Genomic DNA, 19,923 nt, shown 5'->3' with positions numbered 1-19,923 from the left:
AGTTTCTAAGGTAACTTTATCCAAAAGTTTAAATATGCATTCTGAAGTGTGAAAGATGTGAATTAGTATTATTACATGTCAACAGCCTGTTGTTCACCTGTCTGTCCACTCTTAATGCCATATAATACATAATTATACAAATATACAAATAAGTGAAAACCTTATGTTTTCATATGCAACCAAATAATGAAAGAATAAATTTACAGCAGAAAATCTGCACCCATAAGCTAAGAAAAATATATCTATTAACTGTTATTTATTTCCTATGGCTATTTTATGAAATAAATAGTATTTTAATGATAACCAACTAAAGAGCTAAAATAATATTACATTGCCACAAGACTGCTAGATCAATTAAGAACAAAGATATGAAACAACCTTGGGCATTAAACACACACACACCCACAGGCATATAAATCCCATTAAACCACAATATTAAAACAACAGCAGCAAACCATTCCACTAAATCCTTGGAGGCAATTTAATGGAAAACTATTATAAGTCTGTGTAATATTACCCACTCAAATTCAAACAAACGACAGAAGGAAACACAAATCGCTGTCAAACCATTTCCCTCATTAAAAGGGAATAAAACACAAAGATACGTAATAGCATTAGGAGAATATATCCGTTAATTCAAAGCCCAGAAACTCTGGCGACCTTGATCTGATTATCACTGGCCTTGAGCTGGCTATGATTTCCTGAGCCGTATTTGCATCTGTTTATAGATTAAACCTGAGCACAAATTCATTTATTGGTAGACTGGTGAACTCCAATTTTCCTTTCCATCTTAAGCCATTATTAACGACAGAGCTTCAAAACACCCTATCAGTATAGTAAAGGGATCCTATAGACCAGACAGCTGACCTACCGTACTTCACTCTTTGGGATTTTTAATTTAGGGTGTTTTTCTTTCACTTTTTATCTGGTCAGATAAACTCTGTCATGCCTTCAGGTTCATGGAGGATATGCTAAGTACAGAACCAATGGCAAATTTCAGGCAGATGAACAAGCCAAAATCCACGTGTGAATCAGTACAACTGGAGTGAACTCTAATTGTACTTCTCATTTATTCTAATTCTGCTGCTGAGTTTGAGCAAAATTGAGCTAGACCGTTTTCAAGATGTTTGTCTTTTATGACAGTAAACTTAGCTCATAAACCCTTTCTTTTAGAGAGGAAGGTTTCCTTGGAAAACACATTAAGTGCCTCTATTTTATCATTTAAACATAATTTCAAATCATCTGAATGACATCTAAAATGTATATTCTTACCAGGAAAGTCTTCTTTCACCTAAGGAACAGCCTGTCTTTGAAGTGTAGTTAAGAAACAGCATTTTATTGAAGTACAAAATTATGCATTGCAGAGAATGTGTTTTTTTAGCCAAATAAAAATCTACAGTAGAAAAAAGAATTGTAGCTTTTAAGGTAACATAAGACAATAAAAACTAATTCATCCACTGTCAAGTATGGCTGCATCTTATTTTATTTGTAAAATCCCAATGTTTTATTAAAGTATATGTGATAAATGGCATGTTAATATTTTACAAGTAGCTCTCATTCTTTAACCTTAAATAAAAATGTAAGCATTTCAAAGATTTTCATAGTTATACAAAGACGCAGAATATTTTACTTCACACTATAAGATGCATTTAGACAGTAATAAAAGGCAAAAAGTCTTGGGGTTGACTTCAATTCTAAGCAACTAAACTAACTAAATTTTAGACATGGAATGCCTCCAGGTTAAAACTGTTTTAATACCATCAGCTACTGATAAATTATAGTTAAAGCAGCAGTAGTGATTAATGATTTGAAAATAATCCTTAAGATTTTGCTCCATTTTCTATAAAATGCATTTATTTCATCTACCTACAAGACGGTAAGTCTTTTACAGGTTGATCTTCCTAGAATAGTGTCGAACTGTACATCTTCCCTTTCCTTCTGACTGTGTTTAACACCCTTACTCTGATGATACCATCACAGGATCAGAGCTGATGCCCAAAGCTCTATCGACCAGAATAGTTGGAGGGATATGGTGGTTTTTCACCCTAATCATCATTTCATCCTACACGGCCAATCTGGCTGCCTTCTTGACAGTAGAGAGAATGGAATCCCCCATAGATTCGGCAGATGATCTGGCAAAGCAAACCAAGATAGAATATGGGGCGGTTAGAGATGGATCAACAATGACCTTCTTCAAGGTAAGAAGCTGACAAAGTGTTCTCAGTGATTATCTGATACTTGTGGTAGAGTATAAAAGAATCTGTCAAAAAAAAAAAGAAAAAGAAAAAAGAAAAAAAGATGTTGGGCAATTTTTTTAATGAAATAAAATTTATAATTACATAATCCCATTATAAGGAATCCTTGAAGCCCCAGTCAGCATAAAGCAGTTTCTTTGGTCCCCAACTAGGTGTCATTTACTCCACCCCAATTTAGTGTACTCAGATCCATAGATCAATATCTTCAATATCCTCTCTTGCCTTTACACCAGAAAAAAAAAATCTGAATACAATCTAACCACTCATTTATTAATCACTCATTTATAGAACCCATAAAATAAAGGTTCCTTAATCAAGAATTCTGGTAACCAGAATACTTGAATATCATTATTTTGTTCTTTCTGTCCTGTACTTGATGAGATAGAAACAGATGACAAGAAAATGTGTTGATATTGGAATTTAGTTAGAGAATTAAGAACAAAAAAATCCCAGGAGACTCTGGTCTAATACTGAGTCCGCATTGATGAAGGACAGTGTTCCCAGCCATGCCTGAAGCTTTTCAAAATGTCTTCGGAGGCACCGCAGGAGAATTAAGTTGGATGAGTTTAGTTTTAGTGTCAAGGGCATTTCATTGTTGAGGTCTTTTTAATTACTTACCCATAGTAATGAAACTGATTTCTGCCTCGCTTTTGGAGGAAGCCTTAGTACTTTTATTATCAAATCTCAAATACTCTAATTCCAGTGAAAAATAGATTTTAATAGATCCAATAGGTGTAAAGATCATGAAGTTCAACTCTTCACTCTACTTATGAAAAGAACAAAACCTTCAGAAGCTAAATTACCTGCTCCAAGTCAAATACCTAGTCTATAACAGAGAAGGGGCTAAAGTTTTTTTGGAAAAAAAAAAGTATTAATGGTGGTAAATGTGCATGTGAATAAAAGGAAAACAACAGTTGTAAACAAAATAATCTCTAAAAACACCCTTGTCAAAGATTCATATTCAGATTAACAAAAATGGAGTTGTCACCTCAGCATTGAGTGGACTGTTTGGGGTTTTTTGTTTGTTTGTTTCTTTTGGGGGGCAGCTGTTTTTTTGTTTTGTTTTTTGTTTTGAGATGGAGTCTCGCTCTGTCGCCCAGGCTGGAGTCCAGTGGCGCGATCTTGGCTCGCTGCAACCTCCGCCCTCTGGGTTCAAATGATTCTCCTGCCTCAGCCTCCCAAGTAGCTGGGACGACAGGTGCCTGCCACCACACCTGGCTAATTTTTGTATTTTTAGTAGAGACAGGGTTTCACCATATTGGCCAGGCTGGTCTTGAACTCCTGACCTTGTGATCTGCCTGCCTCAGCCCCCCAAAGTCCTGGAATTGCAAGCGTGAGCCACTACGCTCAGCCAGGGGTATTTTTTTTAAAATAATCTTTTCCTTTCTATTATTTCCATTGAGTTCAAAATGAACTCTTTTTCTTCTTTCATTCTTATTTCCTTTTTAAACATTGTTTATAGATTTAGGAGGTATAAGTTGCATTTTGTTAGACGGATATAGGGCTTTTAGGGTTTCCATCACCCAAATAACATACGTTGTACCAATTAAGTAATTTCTCATCTGTCAGCCCTGCCACCCTCCCACCCTTCTGAGTCTCCAATGTCTATTATTTTTTGAGTGGACTGTTTGACTTGTGAAAAATACCAGCTTAGAAACAAAAACTAAGGTTAGGAAAAAAAAGTACACATTTCTTTGTATAACACTATTGGTTCACAAAAATAGGAATTAACTATACAATAAGTTATAATGTTTAATAACAATAAATAAAAAGGCATTGTTTTTAAAGTAAACTATATCTAGAGTTTTATCAAGAAGCAAAGTAATGGAAAAAGTAGGACTTACTTTTCTTCTGTGTTAAAAAAGATTTTTAAACACTTTTTATTTTAAGAAGTGTATCATTTATTTAATGTGTGTGTAAAGCATGGTGATTGTTTCTTCTTTGGACAGTGATGTTCTAAAGACAAATGACATTACGGCTTTGCAAGCTGCAGAAAGCATTTTCCTAAAATCAATAGTGTGAAGAGACACAAGATACCCCAAGCTAGTGATTCATCATGGTCCTTGTCAGAAACCAGGAAGGTCACTTGCAAGGCTCACAGGACAGAAGGGCACTGGCAAGATAGAATTTGGTATATCTGAAAAAATATCTGAAATGATTTATCTCATTCAGCAATATCAAAGAGTTTTAAAGTACTGGGAAATGGGCTAGCAGAAGGCAGAGAAGATTCTACTTCCTTCAAGATGTTCAGCACAAATGTAAGGGAAAGAGGCTGTGCCGTTCTTTGAAAAAGCAATAGACCTGACTTTGCCACCGTACACAGGATCTATGCACAGGCTGTGGATCCCTTATCTGAAATGTTTCAGACCAGATGTTTTTAGAATTTTGGATATTTTCAGGTTTTAGAATGTTTGCACATACGTAATGAGAAAACCTGGGGATGGGACCCAAGTCTAAACACAAAATTTATTTATTCATCATATATACCTTATGCATATAGCCTAAAGGTAAGTTCATACAGTATTTTAAATAATTTTGTACATGAAAAAAGTTTTGACTGCAACCCATGCCATGAGGTCAGGTGTGGAACTTTCCACATGGGACAACATGTCAGTGCTCAAAAAGTTTCAGATTTGGGATTTTTCAGAATAGAGATGCTCAACCCAGATTTACAAAGTGTCCTTTAAATGACAAAGTGTCACTTTTTTTTTTTTTTCCCCCCCAGACGGAGTCTTGCTCTGTCGCCCAGGCTGGGTGGAGTGCAGTGGCGCAATCTTGGCTCACTGCAACCTCCTCCTCCCGGGTTCAAGCGATTCTCCTGCCTCAGCCCCCCGAGTAGCTGGGATTACAGGTGCATGCTACCATGCCTGGCTAATTTTTTTATTTTAATAGAGTTGGGGTTTCACCATGTTGGCCAGGCTGGTCTCAAACTCCTGACCTCAAGTGATCCACCTGTCTCGGCCTCCCAAAGTGCTGGAATTACAGGCATGAGCCACTGCGCCTGGCCCCTTAAGCTCACTTTGATCTTTTCTGTCTCAAACTCCTGACCTCAAGTGATCCACCTGTCTCGGCCTCCCAAAGTGCTGGAATTACAGGCGTGAGCCACTGCGCCCAGCCCCTTAAGCTCACTTTGATCTTTTCTTTCTCATGCCCCTCTTTAAATATAAAAAGAGCGGGTTCTCCTTTTTCCTGGCAGGACCCTGACTACATTACGACATGTTTGGATAATGCACTTCCACTGAACAGGCATATGCTATGTTCACAACTGCTGCTCCCTGAGCATTTTCTGAGAAGGCTCCTGCTTTCTCCCTGGTCCGGAAAATGAGGCATCAATGCAAGCATTCTCTCAGGTCACCAGGAAAATGATGAAACAATAAGCACCTCAGAGAGGAAGAATGTGATGATAGTACAAACAGCATCAATAAAAATAGCAGTACACCCTGTGCAGTAGCCCTTACCTGTATTACCTCATTTTATCTTTAAAAAAGACCAATTGAGCACCAGGCGTTGTGGTTCACACCTGCAATCCCAGCACTTTGGGAAGCCGAGGCTGGTGGATCACCTGAGGTCAGGAGTTCAAGACCAGCCTGACCAACATGGAGAAACCCCGTCCCTACTAAAAATACAAAAATATTAGCCCGGCGTGGTGGCACATGCCTGTAATCCCAGCTACTCGGGAGGCTGAGGCAGGGGAATTGCTTGAACCAGGGAGGCTGAGGTTGCAGTGAGCCGAGATCGCACCATTGCATTCCAGCCTGGGCAACAAGAGCAAAACTCCGTCTCAAAAAAGAAGGAAAAAAAAAGACCAATTGAGATAAATACCAATATTATCCCTATTAATGAGGAAAATGAGGCACAGATAGGCTAGATAATTTACCCCAAAGTTACAAAGCTAGCAATGGAAGAGCCAAGATTCAGCAAAATTCAGAGCGTTCTAGAAAGTCAGTTCCATGAGGGTAGAAACTCGGTCTTCTTTGTATGACATTAAGTCACCAGAATCTAAAAGAGTGCCCAGCCATATAGTAGGCATTCAGAAAACTATGTTTTCAATAAATGAAAAAGTAAACTCTGGGAGAGGTGGATTTCTATCAGAGAGAGGGAGGGAGAGTGAATGAAGGAGCAAAGGAAGGAAGCCGAGAGGGAAAGAGGGAGGGAGAGAGAGGTGGATGGATACATAGGGACCCACACAAGAAGAGACACTGTTGCCAAGTTTCGCATTTTACAAGTTAGCTTGTGGCCCAGCAACCCAGTTTACCGAGAAGAAATGTATTTGCAGAAGGAGAACAAGGACTAAATCCGATTTAGTTTTCCCCTCGAGGATGGTAAGCTGTCAGAAAGCGTCAGAGGGATGTACACTCAGGTTCTTAAGCTGGATTATTCCACAAGGGAAAGAAAAGTTTCGGCTTTTTTGCTCTCGGGGTAGTTCCGCCCTAAATCACTGAGTGACAGCAGGTACAGTCACAAGGACTCAGTCCTGACCTGGCTCCACATGAACATGTTTCACCCCTGCTATGCCATCAGGGTCTCCCTCCTCCAGCCCTTTCTCTGTCAGTTAAAGACAATAACCTCTCTTGAGCTGTAGAATGAATAAGGAAACTACCTTTGCCTAATCTAACCTGGAGCGCCCTGATCAGTTTTTGGAGCACAAGTCATTTGCTAAGATGGGTCCTGTCTCCACTCAATCACAAGGAAACTTCTAAAGAGAAACGTTTTCTCATCACAAACAGTGTAATTTCAAGTGTTTTTCTTCTCAGAAAAGCAATATTCCTCTGGCAGTACCCAAATGATAAAAACTGGTCTTTTTACTTTCAAGTTGATTTAAAATCATTTTATAGCCAAAGAATGGCCAGTTGCAGGGAGGAAAGGGATTCAGACATTTTCAAGATCCATGATCAAACAAAATACTCGAATGCCTCACATTTGGTCGCTAGGCCACAAGCAAGGGATGTGCTTAGTGAAGTTTGTCCTTGAAATGTGTGCCCAGAAGTTGCTCGCTAAAATTTCATTCAAAATCCGTTGAATTTTCTCCTAGACTTGGCTATTCTTGCAGACAGCATGACACTCTACATTTTAGATCTGATGTATTCAGTTCTCAACAAGAAGAAAACCAAAATTTAGTTTTTTAAAATAGCTCAGGTGAGATTCCACTATCCACCATCTGAGCTCATATAAGGCTGAGGGAACTAAGTGGAATTTTTTTTTCTTTTTTTTTTTAATGGAGTCTTGCTCTGTCGCCCAGGCTGTAGTACAATGGTGTGATCTTGGCTCACTGCAACGTCTGCCTCCTGAGTTCAAGCAATTCTCTGCCTCAGCCTCCTGAGTAGCTGGGATAACAGGCACCCGCCACCATGCCCAGTTAATATTTTGTGTGTGTGTGTTTTTAGTAGAGACAGGGTGTTTCACCATCTCAGCCAGGCTGGTCTTGAACTGACCTCGTGATCCACCCGCCTCAGCCTCCCAAAGTGCTGGTATTACTGGCGTGAGCCACTGCGCCCAGTGGAAATTTCTTAAACAAATGCTAGCTCAAGCTAAGACATGACTGAGACGGGGAGGCAGTGGCAGTTTTCCTTCAGAGTCATTCATATATGGAGCAACATTGATCATCAAGGACTGTATTTACACAAGAGAATAGGATTAAATCATAAATTCAATTCCACATATTCTTGTGAAACTTTAGATGGACAGCCTGAGATTCTACCTCACTTTGTCCATCAAAAAAAAAAAAAAAGCAACTCCAAGTTTCGATCACTCAGCTAATGATGCTTATTAAGCATTATGTTTTCACAAGATCATCAACACTCTGGAACTTACAGTTCAATCACTATGGGAAATATAATAGCCTATTTGGTCAAAGGGTCTCAGGCACCCCAAGACCAATTAGCTGGACAAGGTTAAAGGGAGGCAGAACATTTATCAAGTGTCCAGGTACTGTTGGAGATGTTTTGGGAAATTCTTCTCTGAATATGAGGCGATCAGCATCAAATTAATTAATGGACTATGTTTATGGGTCAGTGTATTAATAATTCAGAACTTCAACAGACTCTAAGAGAATTTTTTTTTTTTTTTTTTGAGATGGAGTCTCACCCTGTCGCCCATGCTGGAGTGCAATGGTGCGATCTTGGCTCACTGTGACCTCCGCCTCCCAGGTTCAAATGATTCTCCTGCCTCAGCCTCCTGAGTAGCTGGGATTACAGGCGCCTGCCACCACACCCAGCTATATTTTTTTATTTTTAGTAGAGACAGGGTTTCACCATGTTGAACAGGCTTGTCTTGAACTCCTGACCTTGTGATCCACCGGCTTCAGCCTCCGAAAGTACTGGGATTACAGGCGTGAGCCACCATGCCTGGACTATTTAAGAGAATTTTTAATAAAATCCCTCTCATTTCTGCTTGACATAATACTAATAATCCAGATTTAACTCTATTGGTTTCTCTGTTCTCTGCTGATGAAATTATTTGGTCCTTTCAATTGTTTCTCAAGTCTGAACAGTACATGATTTCCTTCGCTCCCAACTCCCTGGGACCACCACCAGCATCTTAGGAGATGCAAAGATCAGTCAGTTCATAGCCAAGCTCTATGGACACAACTTGCGTTCAGCTTTCCTAGGGGCTACATGACCTATTTCCATCTTTTATATCCAAGACAACTGACAAGATGACAACAATGACAGCCAATTCCAACTTTTCCTTTCAGAAATAGTATACTAAGATTCTGGTTTTCTCTCCCACAGGAAGTCAGAAATGTAAAACGGCTCTGTTCTTCTTGTTGGAATTCTATTAATTACCTTATGAAACAATAAGATAGTCCAAACTGTGGTCTCACAGTGATAGTGTAGAAAGTCACATTTTTTTTCCCTAGATGAAGAAAGAATAGTCATGATAATGTCTAAGAACCGTATGCAGCCTAGAAGAATGAGTTTCCCAATGATCCTTGTGAACCATCATCCAAGGAGGATAATGCTTTTAGCCCATGGATCGGAGAATGGGAATACCAGCTAGTCTTCTTCTCAAGAAATATGACCAACATATTATGCTGGGATATAAAGTAAAACCTACAGGAAAGTGTTTTTGTTGCAGATCTGGACCCAGAGAGCCTGGGTTCTACTACATATAAGTTATGTAGACCTTGGCAAGTAACTTAAACTCTCTGTACCTTGATTTCCCAGTCTATAAATTGAGGATGATTTCTAACTCAAAATTGTTTTGAGGATTTAATGACTTAGTAGAGGTAATATGTTTATACTACCACTTAGTACACTGTAAGCAATAAAAACATTAGATATTATTGTAACTATCACTTATAACATCATCACCATAATTATTCAACCCTTACCTCTAGCTATTAGTCCTATTTTTTCAGTCTCTCTAGATTTATAAATATTTTGGTTTGGTCTTTGTTCAGCTTCCTTACTGTCAGTCATCTCTGCAGTGTCTGCCTTCTGCTAAAGGACAGAAAAGTCCAGAAGAAGTGTCAGTGCCCAAGATCTCAAAGATTTTTGGAGGCCTGGCCAGACAGCAACCCTAGGCCTCGGAGGCCCTTCTCGAGCACATACATTGCATTTGCCGAAGCACTTACCAGATGGTAGGTAGGCAAAAGATGGTAAGGCTGCCCTTAGAATGCAGACAAGAAACAGAGTGAGGCAATTCAGTTTAATTCAGCTCAATTTATATTTTTGCAGGGTCCTCAATATGGTCAGTACTGAGGTTAGCACTTAGGAGGGAAAAAGGTATAAAATCATGAGCAAGACATGAAGATCTGAATAGCAATACAGAGACAAGATGTATGAATACCTGTTAAATACAACACAACATGTGGTTGCATTGTGCAGACAGGAAGTAGTGGCAGAATTTCTTGTGAGCCAAATTACCTATGAAGTATTCATGTAAGAAATACTTCTCAGTAGAAGCTTGCCTTGTAACAAATCACTATCCTCCCAGACTCAAGCCAGAGGATTACACAGATTAAATTGTGATTCAGTCTAAAATGACTTGGATAAAATAGGTTTTAAAACATCATAAAAGACTTGTCATTTCTGGCTTTCATGGTCTAGGGACTTTGGACCAGCTGTGGGAACAAGGGATTCTCTAACCTTTATCATCTCTTTCCAGGGAGTGGTTAGGTGCTGTCACCAACCCAAAAGACATTTCAGAGAAGTTACTGGGCACTGCACCAGTGGAAATGAAGCAATGAGCCATTGTAGGGAGACAGATTTCAGACAGTTATAACCATTTCAGGAAGCAGAAGATGAAAGCCATTTCTCAAATACTCTGCATAGGAAGGCACTCTTCACATAAGAGTTCCTAGCTTATGTTGGAAAAATCCAGCTAATTTTACCATCAGTGTCAGAAATGTTAGGTCTCTGTAGGTTAAAAGTGTATTTGTTTGGGAAGAAATCTATGAGGTCAATTTAACCTTTTTCAAAGGCTGAAAGATTGCCTGTAATAGACCAATCTTTAACTCTAGACAGGAGAAAAACATGAAAAATATTTTAGCAAATCTGTTTAAATCCCGCTGAGGGAATTTTCTAAAGGGAATCCATAAATTTTTTAAATGTAGGAGAGTCTGCAAATGTCATAACTTTTCATCAAATCAAGATAAAGACATAATCAACTGCAGTGTTCATATTATACACATTTGGAAGGCAGAGGCCCTAACTATACTATAAATATTTTCTTCTGATCATCTTCCTTCAGAGAGATTTTTGTAAATTAAATCATATTTTCAAAATAACATGAGAATTTATTATTTAATGAAATAATATATTAATCATGTCTAAAAGAAATGGTTGTTTTTAAGGCAACTATTCACCTCTGATGTACCTATTTCGCAAGTATGAAGTTCTACATAGCCAATGTCTATGTCTTTGGTTAATTTTTAAGGATGTCTTAAATCAGGATTTGCCTAAAGTAAAAGTAAATAGGAGATTTTAAAATATAATTGTTTGTGATATTTCATTTATTCTATATGCATATATTTACATTTATAAGATCACTTTTGATAAGATAAAAAAGATCAAATATCAATAACTTATTTCTAATGTATATTTCAGTGTGTAGAGTAAAAATATACATAAACACAGATCGATATATAAAATCATCAGCCATATTAGTGTGAAGTAGAATTGCATGATTACTGATTCTACTGAAAAATGAGATTATATATCCTAACTGTGAAAGTCTTATAAAAACTGGTGGAAGAAATAATGTGATAAATAATAGTTACCTCAATAAAAAAGAAACATTAGAGGGATATTTTATAAAATGGAGTCCATCAGGCTTAAGACCACACTACACCCTAGAATTTGCACATATTTTATTTACATTGTGTGGTGGAAATCCTGTAACTAAAAACAGTGAAACTATATGAAAAGCAAAATACTGTTAAAGGAAAGGAAACAATATAAACAAGTCACATTTTTTCCAGGTTCTAACTGTTGCACTTCCTAAAACACTGTCTAAATTCTTGTCTAAACAAGTGTAAGCTATTAAAAGTCAGGTAAATAGTTTCTGTACATTATATGATGAGTACAACAGCTCTGGCTATAATAGAAAGATCCCACAGCTACTTGTTTCAATTATTTCTTTAGAAAATTTGTTAATTCTGTGGAAACATTAGCTGTGGAAACATTAGCCAAGCCTTGAGTTTGCTGTTCTGTGTATTAAGAGAGATAGTTCATTCCCTGTTGTTTAAGAACACAGACCCTGGAACCAGATTACTGGGATCAAATCCTGGTTTCCTCATTTCTTCATGTGCTGTTCTATTTCCTCATCTATGAAAGAGAAATAATAATGGTACATCTTTCATATGATTACTGTGAAGATTTGATTAATCAATATATGCAAAGTTCTTAAAATAGTGCTTGCTACACAGTAAATAAACATTGCATATGTTGGTTGCTGTTACTATTTTCAATAAGTAATTTTTAACGCCTGCAAACATTATAAACTATTTCCCAGTGACTATTTAACTTGAATGTATTATACGGGAAAAAAAGAAATAAATAATGTTTATCAAACATTGATGCAGTAACACTCCCTTATAACAGATTTGAGATGAAAAATGCTTATTCTTTGCCAACAATGTTTCATCAGCATGAGGATAGCCACATAATCAGATTTAAACAGATAAAATGAATTTATCTAAACAGATGCCTCTCAGGATTAAAAAGAAAAAATCCTGGGTGATTTCAGATTTAATAAATGAGGCTTTTTCAGTTTTAGCAAGTTTTGCTAAGAAGCTCAGAAGACATTCCAAATATTCTAATTAACTTTTGACATATCTAGTGAAATAAGAGGCAACCACTATTTCTGTTTTTGGAACATATATTATTTAGAGTGATTTAGGAGGCTGGTTGACATTATATGTGATTTAGAAGTACAAAAACACCCAGGCTGTCATTTTAACACTTTGCCTGGTCTTTTAATATGTATGATAATTTTTCATGAAGTATAATCCTATTTTTAAGAATTACTAAGATTTGAGACTCAACCATGAAAAAAAAGTCTGCTGAAAGGAATACATGTAATTTACTCCCAACATTCTACTTTTTTATCTAACAAAAAATAAACATTACTGAGCGTGGCATGCAGCAGACAGAACTCTGCAGTAAAGAAGAAAGAGCCCTCAATTCTGTGCTGTCTCTTCCACTAACCCTCTGCCACCTTGTGTGTCATTTGCTGTCCCTGACCTCAGGACCTGCATATGTGATAGGAAGGGGTTGGTCTAGAGAGTAGAACGTGATGGTTGAAGCATCTCCTTATGTGAAACTCGTCTAAGCATGACATACTCCTTGCAGTTGCCTAGTGATAGAAAACTCACTCTACCGGCTGGGTGTGGTGGCTCATGCCTATAATCCCAGCACTTTGAGAGGCCGAGGCAGGTGGATCACCTGAGGTCAGGAGTTCGAGACCAGTCTGGCCAACATGGTGAAACCCTGTCTCTACTAAAAATACAAAAAATTAGCCGGGCATGGTAGCAGGTGCCTGTAATCCCAGCTACTCAGGAGGCTGAGGCAGGAGAATCATTTGAACCCACAAGTCAGAGGTTGTAGTGAGCCGAGATCGTGCCATTGCACTCTAACCTGGGGAACAAGAGTGAAACGACGTCTCAAAAAATAAAAAAGAAAACTTACTACACCTTTAAGGTGCTGAAGCTGTCTGCAGATATTTCTACCTATTAAAAAAAGTTATTCCTTAGCCACATTTTGGGTCTTCCTGCAAACTCTAATTTCCCTAGCATCCCAAGTAGCCTAGAACTCTAACTGTGAAATACAATAAAGCCCCACAACAGCAAACTTTTTAAACGACGAAAGAGAGCTCTAAATAACAGCAAAATGCTGCTTTTCTTGCTCCCATTATGTTTACTATTACTGTGCTCTAGTGAGAATAGCAAGGGGTCAAAGGAATTTATAACACTTCCTATACCTTCAACTTACCAAGTCCCCTACCAAGTAACAGTTTTCTGTCAGAGAGAAAGTTCTGCCCTCCCTGCTCAAAGGTGTCCATGCCAACTAGACTTCCCCTGTAGCTCCCTGGGAGAGGTCAGGCCTAGAACAACCTTCTACTCCAAGAAGGAAGATGTGGATGTTGTTGAATTTAAATCCATTATCTCTGTTCCATAGAGCCATGCTACTCAAAGTGTAGTGTGAAGAGTGTGCTGGCTCAGGAAACATTTTGTTACTAAGCTGTGACAAGGAGAAGAATACTGAGAGTAAGCGTTTAGAAATGTTGCAGCTGTTGAATACTGAGGTTGCACTAAACTCATGACCTCTCTTACCCCTGGATTAGACCACCTGCATACTGTTGAATACTCACAGAGTGAGTCACAGGTGGTATGACCTACATATTCGTCCCATGCAGGAGGACCAAAGCTAGGTCTGCCATAGATTGAAAATAATGAAGTCCTTCACTTCAGCTAGTTTAGGTTTAGAGTTGAATCGTGTCATCCTTTCCCATATCCTTCAATTCCCCAGATGAAATGAAGGACTCCCCACACTTTCTCCATTTACCGTGGATGAACTAAACATTGACTTTGTTTTTGACTTCCATAAACCACAAATTCAGTTTTCTAACAATTTACAACACTCGTTTTAATAAAATCTAAATATGGTGAAAAAAATTAATGTTTCATAAAATTTTTCTATGTGAAGGTTGATTTCTATTTCATATTAATATGTAACTAACTAGCAACCCACCTCAGGGAATAATGAGTCCATGAATAAAAGCTATATTTTCACATGTAGATCAAATGAGATTAAAATCATTCTCAAAAGCATTTTGGCAATATAGACATCCACCTCCCCCAAATCAGCATGGTACAGTGGAAAGAGCATTGAATTAGATATTAGGTGTGCTGGAGTCCAGAATTAGCTCTGGTATTAACTTGCTTTGTGACTTTTTGAAGTCTCAAAGTCTTCCGTACTAAAACTTCCTCCTCTGTGACAGTAGCAGTTTGCATGAGCCTATCTCTAAAGTCTCTGAGAACTTTAAAATTTTATACTTCAAAGAAAATTATTTTCCCTTAAGGTAGTTTCCTGATGGAAGAATAATTTTCCCAGTTGTGCATTTACTGCCACAAGATAGACTGACCTTTCTGCACTTGTATGAGTAGCTCTTTTACTATAAGTTTAGCATTATCAGACTTTGCAAGGCTGAAATCACACAACAAATGAAGCAGTAACCCTGACCCCCAAAACACGCCTTTGTTATGGGGACATGAGCTGCAGTTTGCAGATATCTCCGGGGCTGTGGCATAACTCACAGGGGCCCAATATGACACAATGGGTTCCATAAAATACCAATATCTATAAGGTACTGTTTATTGAATTGTTATTTGCCTCACAAGACCTTTCTCAGGGGGATTTTCAAGGCCTAACAATCTGAAATAAAGCCATCTGTCCTCCCCTAACTCATAAACCCTACAGTATTAACCCAGGTCCTAAATAGAGGTTGGAATTAAGTGGCCCCCAGGAACACCTGGGCATGAATAACCGTGATAGAGTTGACTCCGCAGGTATTCCATTTTTTGCTTATGGCCCAAAACCATGTTTTAAGCTTTCCTGAACTACTGAGATGGTGCATCCTGTGCCTGCCAAGGGATTTGTCTAATGTGTGCGAGCACTATATATAACTGTGATAACTGGGGTTAGCTTAAAAATACCAATAATTCCCATAATGTTTTTCATCTCTGAAATAAGTGGAGAATGCTGATGCAAATGAAGAAAAATTCAAAAAAAGTTGGAACTGTATGGAAATTACAGAGTAAAATGCAAAATGTCTAATCATAGATCACTATTCAAAAGAATGGAAAATTCATATTTAAGTAATATGAAAATTTAGGCAGTATACTTTAGCAAAAAAAGTAAGATAATGAAGCAGTGGTACATATGTATATGTGCATATATTACATAACATATATAATTTATTACTGAATCTATCAAAAAGCTGAAGAATATGAGAAAAGACAAACATATTAATAGAACACTTTGAAATGAGATATTCAGTCCCCATTATCTAAAATATGATTGCAATTAAAATTATACACATAAAAAGGCATATAAATACAGTACGAAGATTTTTCTTCTTTTGTTTTTTTGAGACAGAGTCTCGCTGTTGTTGCCCAAGCTGAAGTGCAATGGCACGATCTTGGCTCACTGCAACCTCCACCTCCCGGGTTCAAGCAATTCTCCTGCCTCAGCCTCCTGAGTAGCTGGGATTACAGGCACATGCCACGACACCTGGCTAATTGTATTTTTTCAGTAGAGACAGGGTTTCACCATGTTGGTCAGGCTGGTCTCAAACTCCTAACCTTTATGTGATCTGCCCACCTCGGCCTCCCAAAGTGCTGGGATTACAGGTGTGAGCCACCACGCCTGGCCGAAGATTTTTCTTATCTAAATTTTAATTTGAAAAGAGCATTTACATTCTAGGTTTTCTAGAAAAGAGAAGAGTGAATGACGAATAAAGCACAAATAAAGCAGAGGAAGTCAGTGGTTTACTCCAGGGCTCTCCCCAGCAGAAGAATGCTAGATCAAGGATTGAAACTTATACACCTGGAAACAGCAAAACAATACCTGCTGGAGTTAAGTGATTGAAAGGAAAATGGATGAAATGAACAGAGTCCTGGAGTGAGCTAGTCACCCCTTAGCCCAGTGGGCCACAATGGCTTGTAGATCAAGGTCTCCATGTAATAGCTGCCTCTGTGCAAATGCTGTCCAATAGTGAGTGAACTGGGCTCTTCTCAGCTACAAAAGTGAAGCCTTGAGATCATCAATCTTGACTCCCCCACCTGTGGAGAAAGTATCCTCCCTATCATTATTTGAACCATTGGGACTTTGAATACCTTTAGGTCGTATTTTTCCAGCCCTCTTCTGCTGGTGAGTGTGTTTTCTTTCCCTCCAGAAATCAAAAATCTCCACCTATGAGAAGATGTGGGCTTTCATGAGCAGCAGGCAGCAGACCGCCCTGGTAAGAAACAGTGATGAGGGGATCCAGAGAGTGCTCACCACAGACTACGCGCTGCTGATGGAGTCCACCAGCATTGAGTATGTGACGCAGAGAAACTGCAACCTCACTCAGATCGGGGGCCTCATTGACTCCAAAGGTTACGGAGTGGGAACACCTATTGGTAAGAGGGGTAGACATGAGCCAAGACTGAGATAGAGAATGTCAGTTACCAGTATGGAAGGAAATGGGCTCAGAGTTCTTTATTCCAAATTCTGAGAAGGCCTACAATGCCATTAGTGAACTAATAATGTAAACATCCATATAGATCAGAGACATAGTCTGAATTACAGATTCCCAGATATTTAACTTAATATACTTTTAACCAGTGTTTCTTTCAAGTTTTACCAACGCATGTTTAAGAATATATAGATTTTATTATTTCACCCCAAATATCTTAAAGAGAACATATTTCTAATTAATCCTCTTCACATTGTTTCCTTCAATACCCCTATATGCCTATATAATGTATCTGCCTTAAATTAGAATAGAAGAAAGTTGATTCTGCATATGGATAGCAAAAGTGAGAGGGCTAGTGTTCCATAATGATAGATGAAAAAGCAAGGCTATATCAGTCAAAAGAAAAAGGATAAAGATTAAATTATAAGTCTGATGTGCTCAGGCAATGTTACATTCAATCAATGCCAACTATGTAAAATCTTCAAATTCCTTAGTTCCATGCTATTGCTCTCCTAGGAATATTATTGCCTAGGTATATAGACCCATATAGCAATGCATTCTTGTACGTCTATAGGAGACATGAATAGAATTTAAGGGGTAATTAGTGATTTCCTTTCCATAGAAAACTCCCTCTCTATTTTTTCCCTCTCTATAGAAAACTGTATCATGGCCAGGCGCCATGGCTCACGCCTGTAATCCCAGCACTTTGGCAGACCAAGGCAGGCAGATCACGAGGTCAGGAGATCGAGACTATCCTGGCCAACATGGTGAAACCCTGTCTCTACTAAAAATACAAAAATTAGCTGGCTGTGGTGCCATGTGCCTATAGTCCCAGCTACTCGGGAGGCTGAGGCAGGAGAATCATTTGAACCCGGGAGGTGGAGGTTGCAGTGAGCTGAGATGGTGCCACTGTACTCCAGCCTGGGCAACAGAGTGAGACTCCATCTCAAAAAAAGAAAGAAGGAAGGAAGGAAGGAGAGAAAGAAAGAAAGAAAGAAAGAAAGAAAGAAAGAAAGAAAGAAAGAAAGAAAGAAAGAAAGAAAGAAAGAAAGAGAGAGAGAGAGAAAGAAAGAAAGAGAAAGAAAGAGAGAGAGAAAGGAAAGGAAGGAAAGAAAGGGAGAAAGAAAGAAAAAGAAAGAAAGAAAGAAAGAAAAGGAAAAGAAAGAGAAAGAAAGAGAAAGAAAGAAAGAAAGAGAGAGAGAAAGAAAGAAAGAAAACTGTATCATATAAGGTCCTGGTATAGTGGGAACCTGCTCTTCCCAAGTGAGCCCTTGGTAATTTGTTAGTAAGCATTCCAAAGGAGAAGAATCAGGGACTGTCTAGACTACTGGGCAAGTCCAGAAATCATAGCTAACAGTCAAGCCAGATCGTTAAGGACCCCAGGTAGGTTTGATTTGCTTGTTGGTATTAATATTTTTGTCATTTGAAAGGGATGATCCAATATGACTCTCCACATCATGCAGGGATCACAAACTAAAATGCTTACAGAGGCCAAGCAGATACCATAAGTGAGCAAAGCATGCTTGTGCCAGGAGGTAGTAGGGAACGGTGGCAATTATGGAAAATTACAGGCCACATGACATACCTAAAAGAGACAGCTGCCTTTCAAGTCAGAGAGTTGTAGACATGTAGGAGTTTGAGAACAAGATTGTGGAATATTCCATTTTCTAAGAAAATTTTAAAAATCCAGATTTTAGGTGAATTATCCTAATGTTTTTTATTTAGCAACAAATTCATTAAAAAAGAAAAAGCTGCATTTTATATATTCAACTTTTAATTAATATGAATATAACTAATCAGATAAAGTTCAACTATCTTCCATATTTACCATGATTACACAGCCAATTTGACTTCCTGCTAAGTACCTGGTGTTAGAAATATGTGCTATGGAGAAATTAACTTTATTATTATTGTTATCATGTATGTCCTCCAAATAAATTTCCTGCAGAATGATTGGGCTAGAAGATTTACAGCTACCTTCTTGCTTCTTTATTTCCAATAACTTCTCCTGATGAAAATACTAATATTGCTAGTGAAGTGTATATTTTGCCCCAAGTGGTAAGCTCTCCTATAACTTAGTCAACATGTTTTCCAAGAGGCTCAGGGAATCATTTGGCACTGGCTAACAGGATATTATACCTCTTTTTGACTTTAAAAACAATGTCCTATTGCCCTAAGCAAGCTTCGCCACCTCATTTTAGATAATAAAGGTGGGAGAAGTTAGATGCTATTTTTTATATCTCATCACTGCTGATTTTAGTTAAACGGGCCATAGATCAGATGAGAACACCAAGAGTAGGTACCTTTGCCTGAATTTTTGCAGAATCAAGACCCTCGTAGAGGAGTAACTATAGTTCCTTAATAGAACCATCTCTAGACTAAATTATAAAGTCAAAAACTGTGCTTTTATCATTCTATCCCCCACCTCATAACCCTACCCCACCACATTTCAACACCCCTTTTTGGCACCAAAATTCCTGTCTGTTAATAATGATTTAAAATAACAATGTGTATCATCTCTCCTGAGAACGTTTGAACTTTAACATGAGACTTTTAATTGACATTCCTTCTACAGCATGGAATATAACTTGAAAGCTAAAATTTCTGATAGTACAGTGAGTGACGCAGGGCTGGAGGTAGGAGGGAACAATGCACTTCTTCCTACCACTTTCCTAAATGAATGCAGCACTTTGAAAATCGCTACCTGCTTTCATGCGAATGAAGCTGACCTAGTGTTGAGTACCATTAATATTAAATATACATATAATACAAAAATATATATATATAAATATACATATAATACAGAGAGATCCAAAGGTACCCATTCAGTCTCCTTTTGGCCAACCTCACCCAAGTTCCAAAGTTGAAAAGCCTTCCCCACTTCCTAGATGAAAAGAAATATACTCCAGGAATTTTTCATAGTGGTTGTAAACCTGTCGTGCTTTTAAACCAAAAACAATGAAGGAATAATTGGAACAGATGGCAG

At 38.2% G+C, this 19,923-nt stretch overlaps 2 protein-coding genes across 13 annotated transcripts in view; one reads left to right on the top strand and one right to left on the bottom strand.

The window, feature by feature from the left end:
- The window catches only part of BACH1 (BTB domain and CNC homolog 1), a 456,481-nt gene that overhangs the window by 176,321 nt on the left and 260,237 nt on the right, over nt 1–19,923 (bottom strand). The window lies entirely within an intron of this gene.
- GRIK1 (glutamate ionotropic receptor kainate type subunit 1) overlaps nt 1–19,923 on the top strand; it is a 380,508-nt gene that overhangs the window by 338,973 nt on the left and 21,612 nt on the right. For all 11 annotated transcript variants that reach the window (XM_034947852.3, XM_034947851.3, XM_055105220.3 and 8 more), the window contains 2 exons: nt 1,981–2,198; nt 16,656–16,881. In XM_034947852.3, the coding sequence (XP_034803743.1) occupies nt 1,981–2,198; nt 16,656–16,881 (444 nt within the window). The remainder of the gene's footprint in view (nt 1–1,980; nt 2,199–16,655; nt 16,882–19,923) is intronic.

The sequence above is a fragment of the Pan paniscus genome, chromosome 22 (genome assembly GCF_029289425.2).
Source record: "Pan paniscus chromosome 22, NHGRI_mPanPan1-v2.0_pri, whole genome shotgun sequence".
NCBI classification, from domain to species: Eukaryota; Metazoa; Chordata; class Mammalia; order Primates; family Hominidae; genus Pan; species Pan paniscus.
Note: the sequence above shows the minus strand (reverse complement) of the source record. Positions and strands in the feature narration are given on the sequence as shown.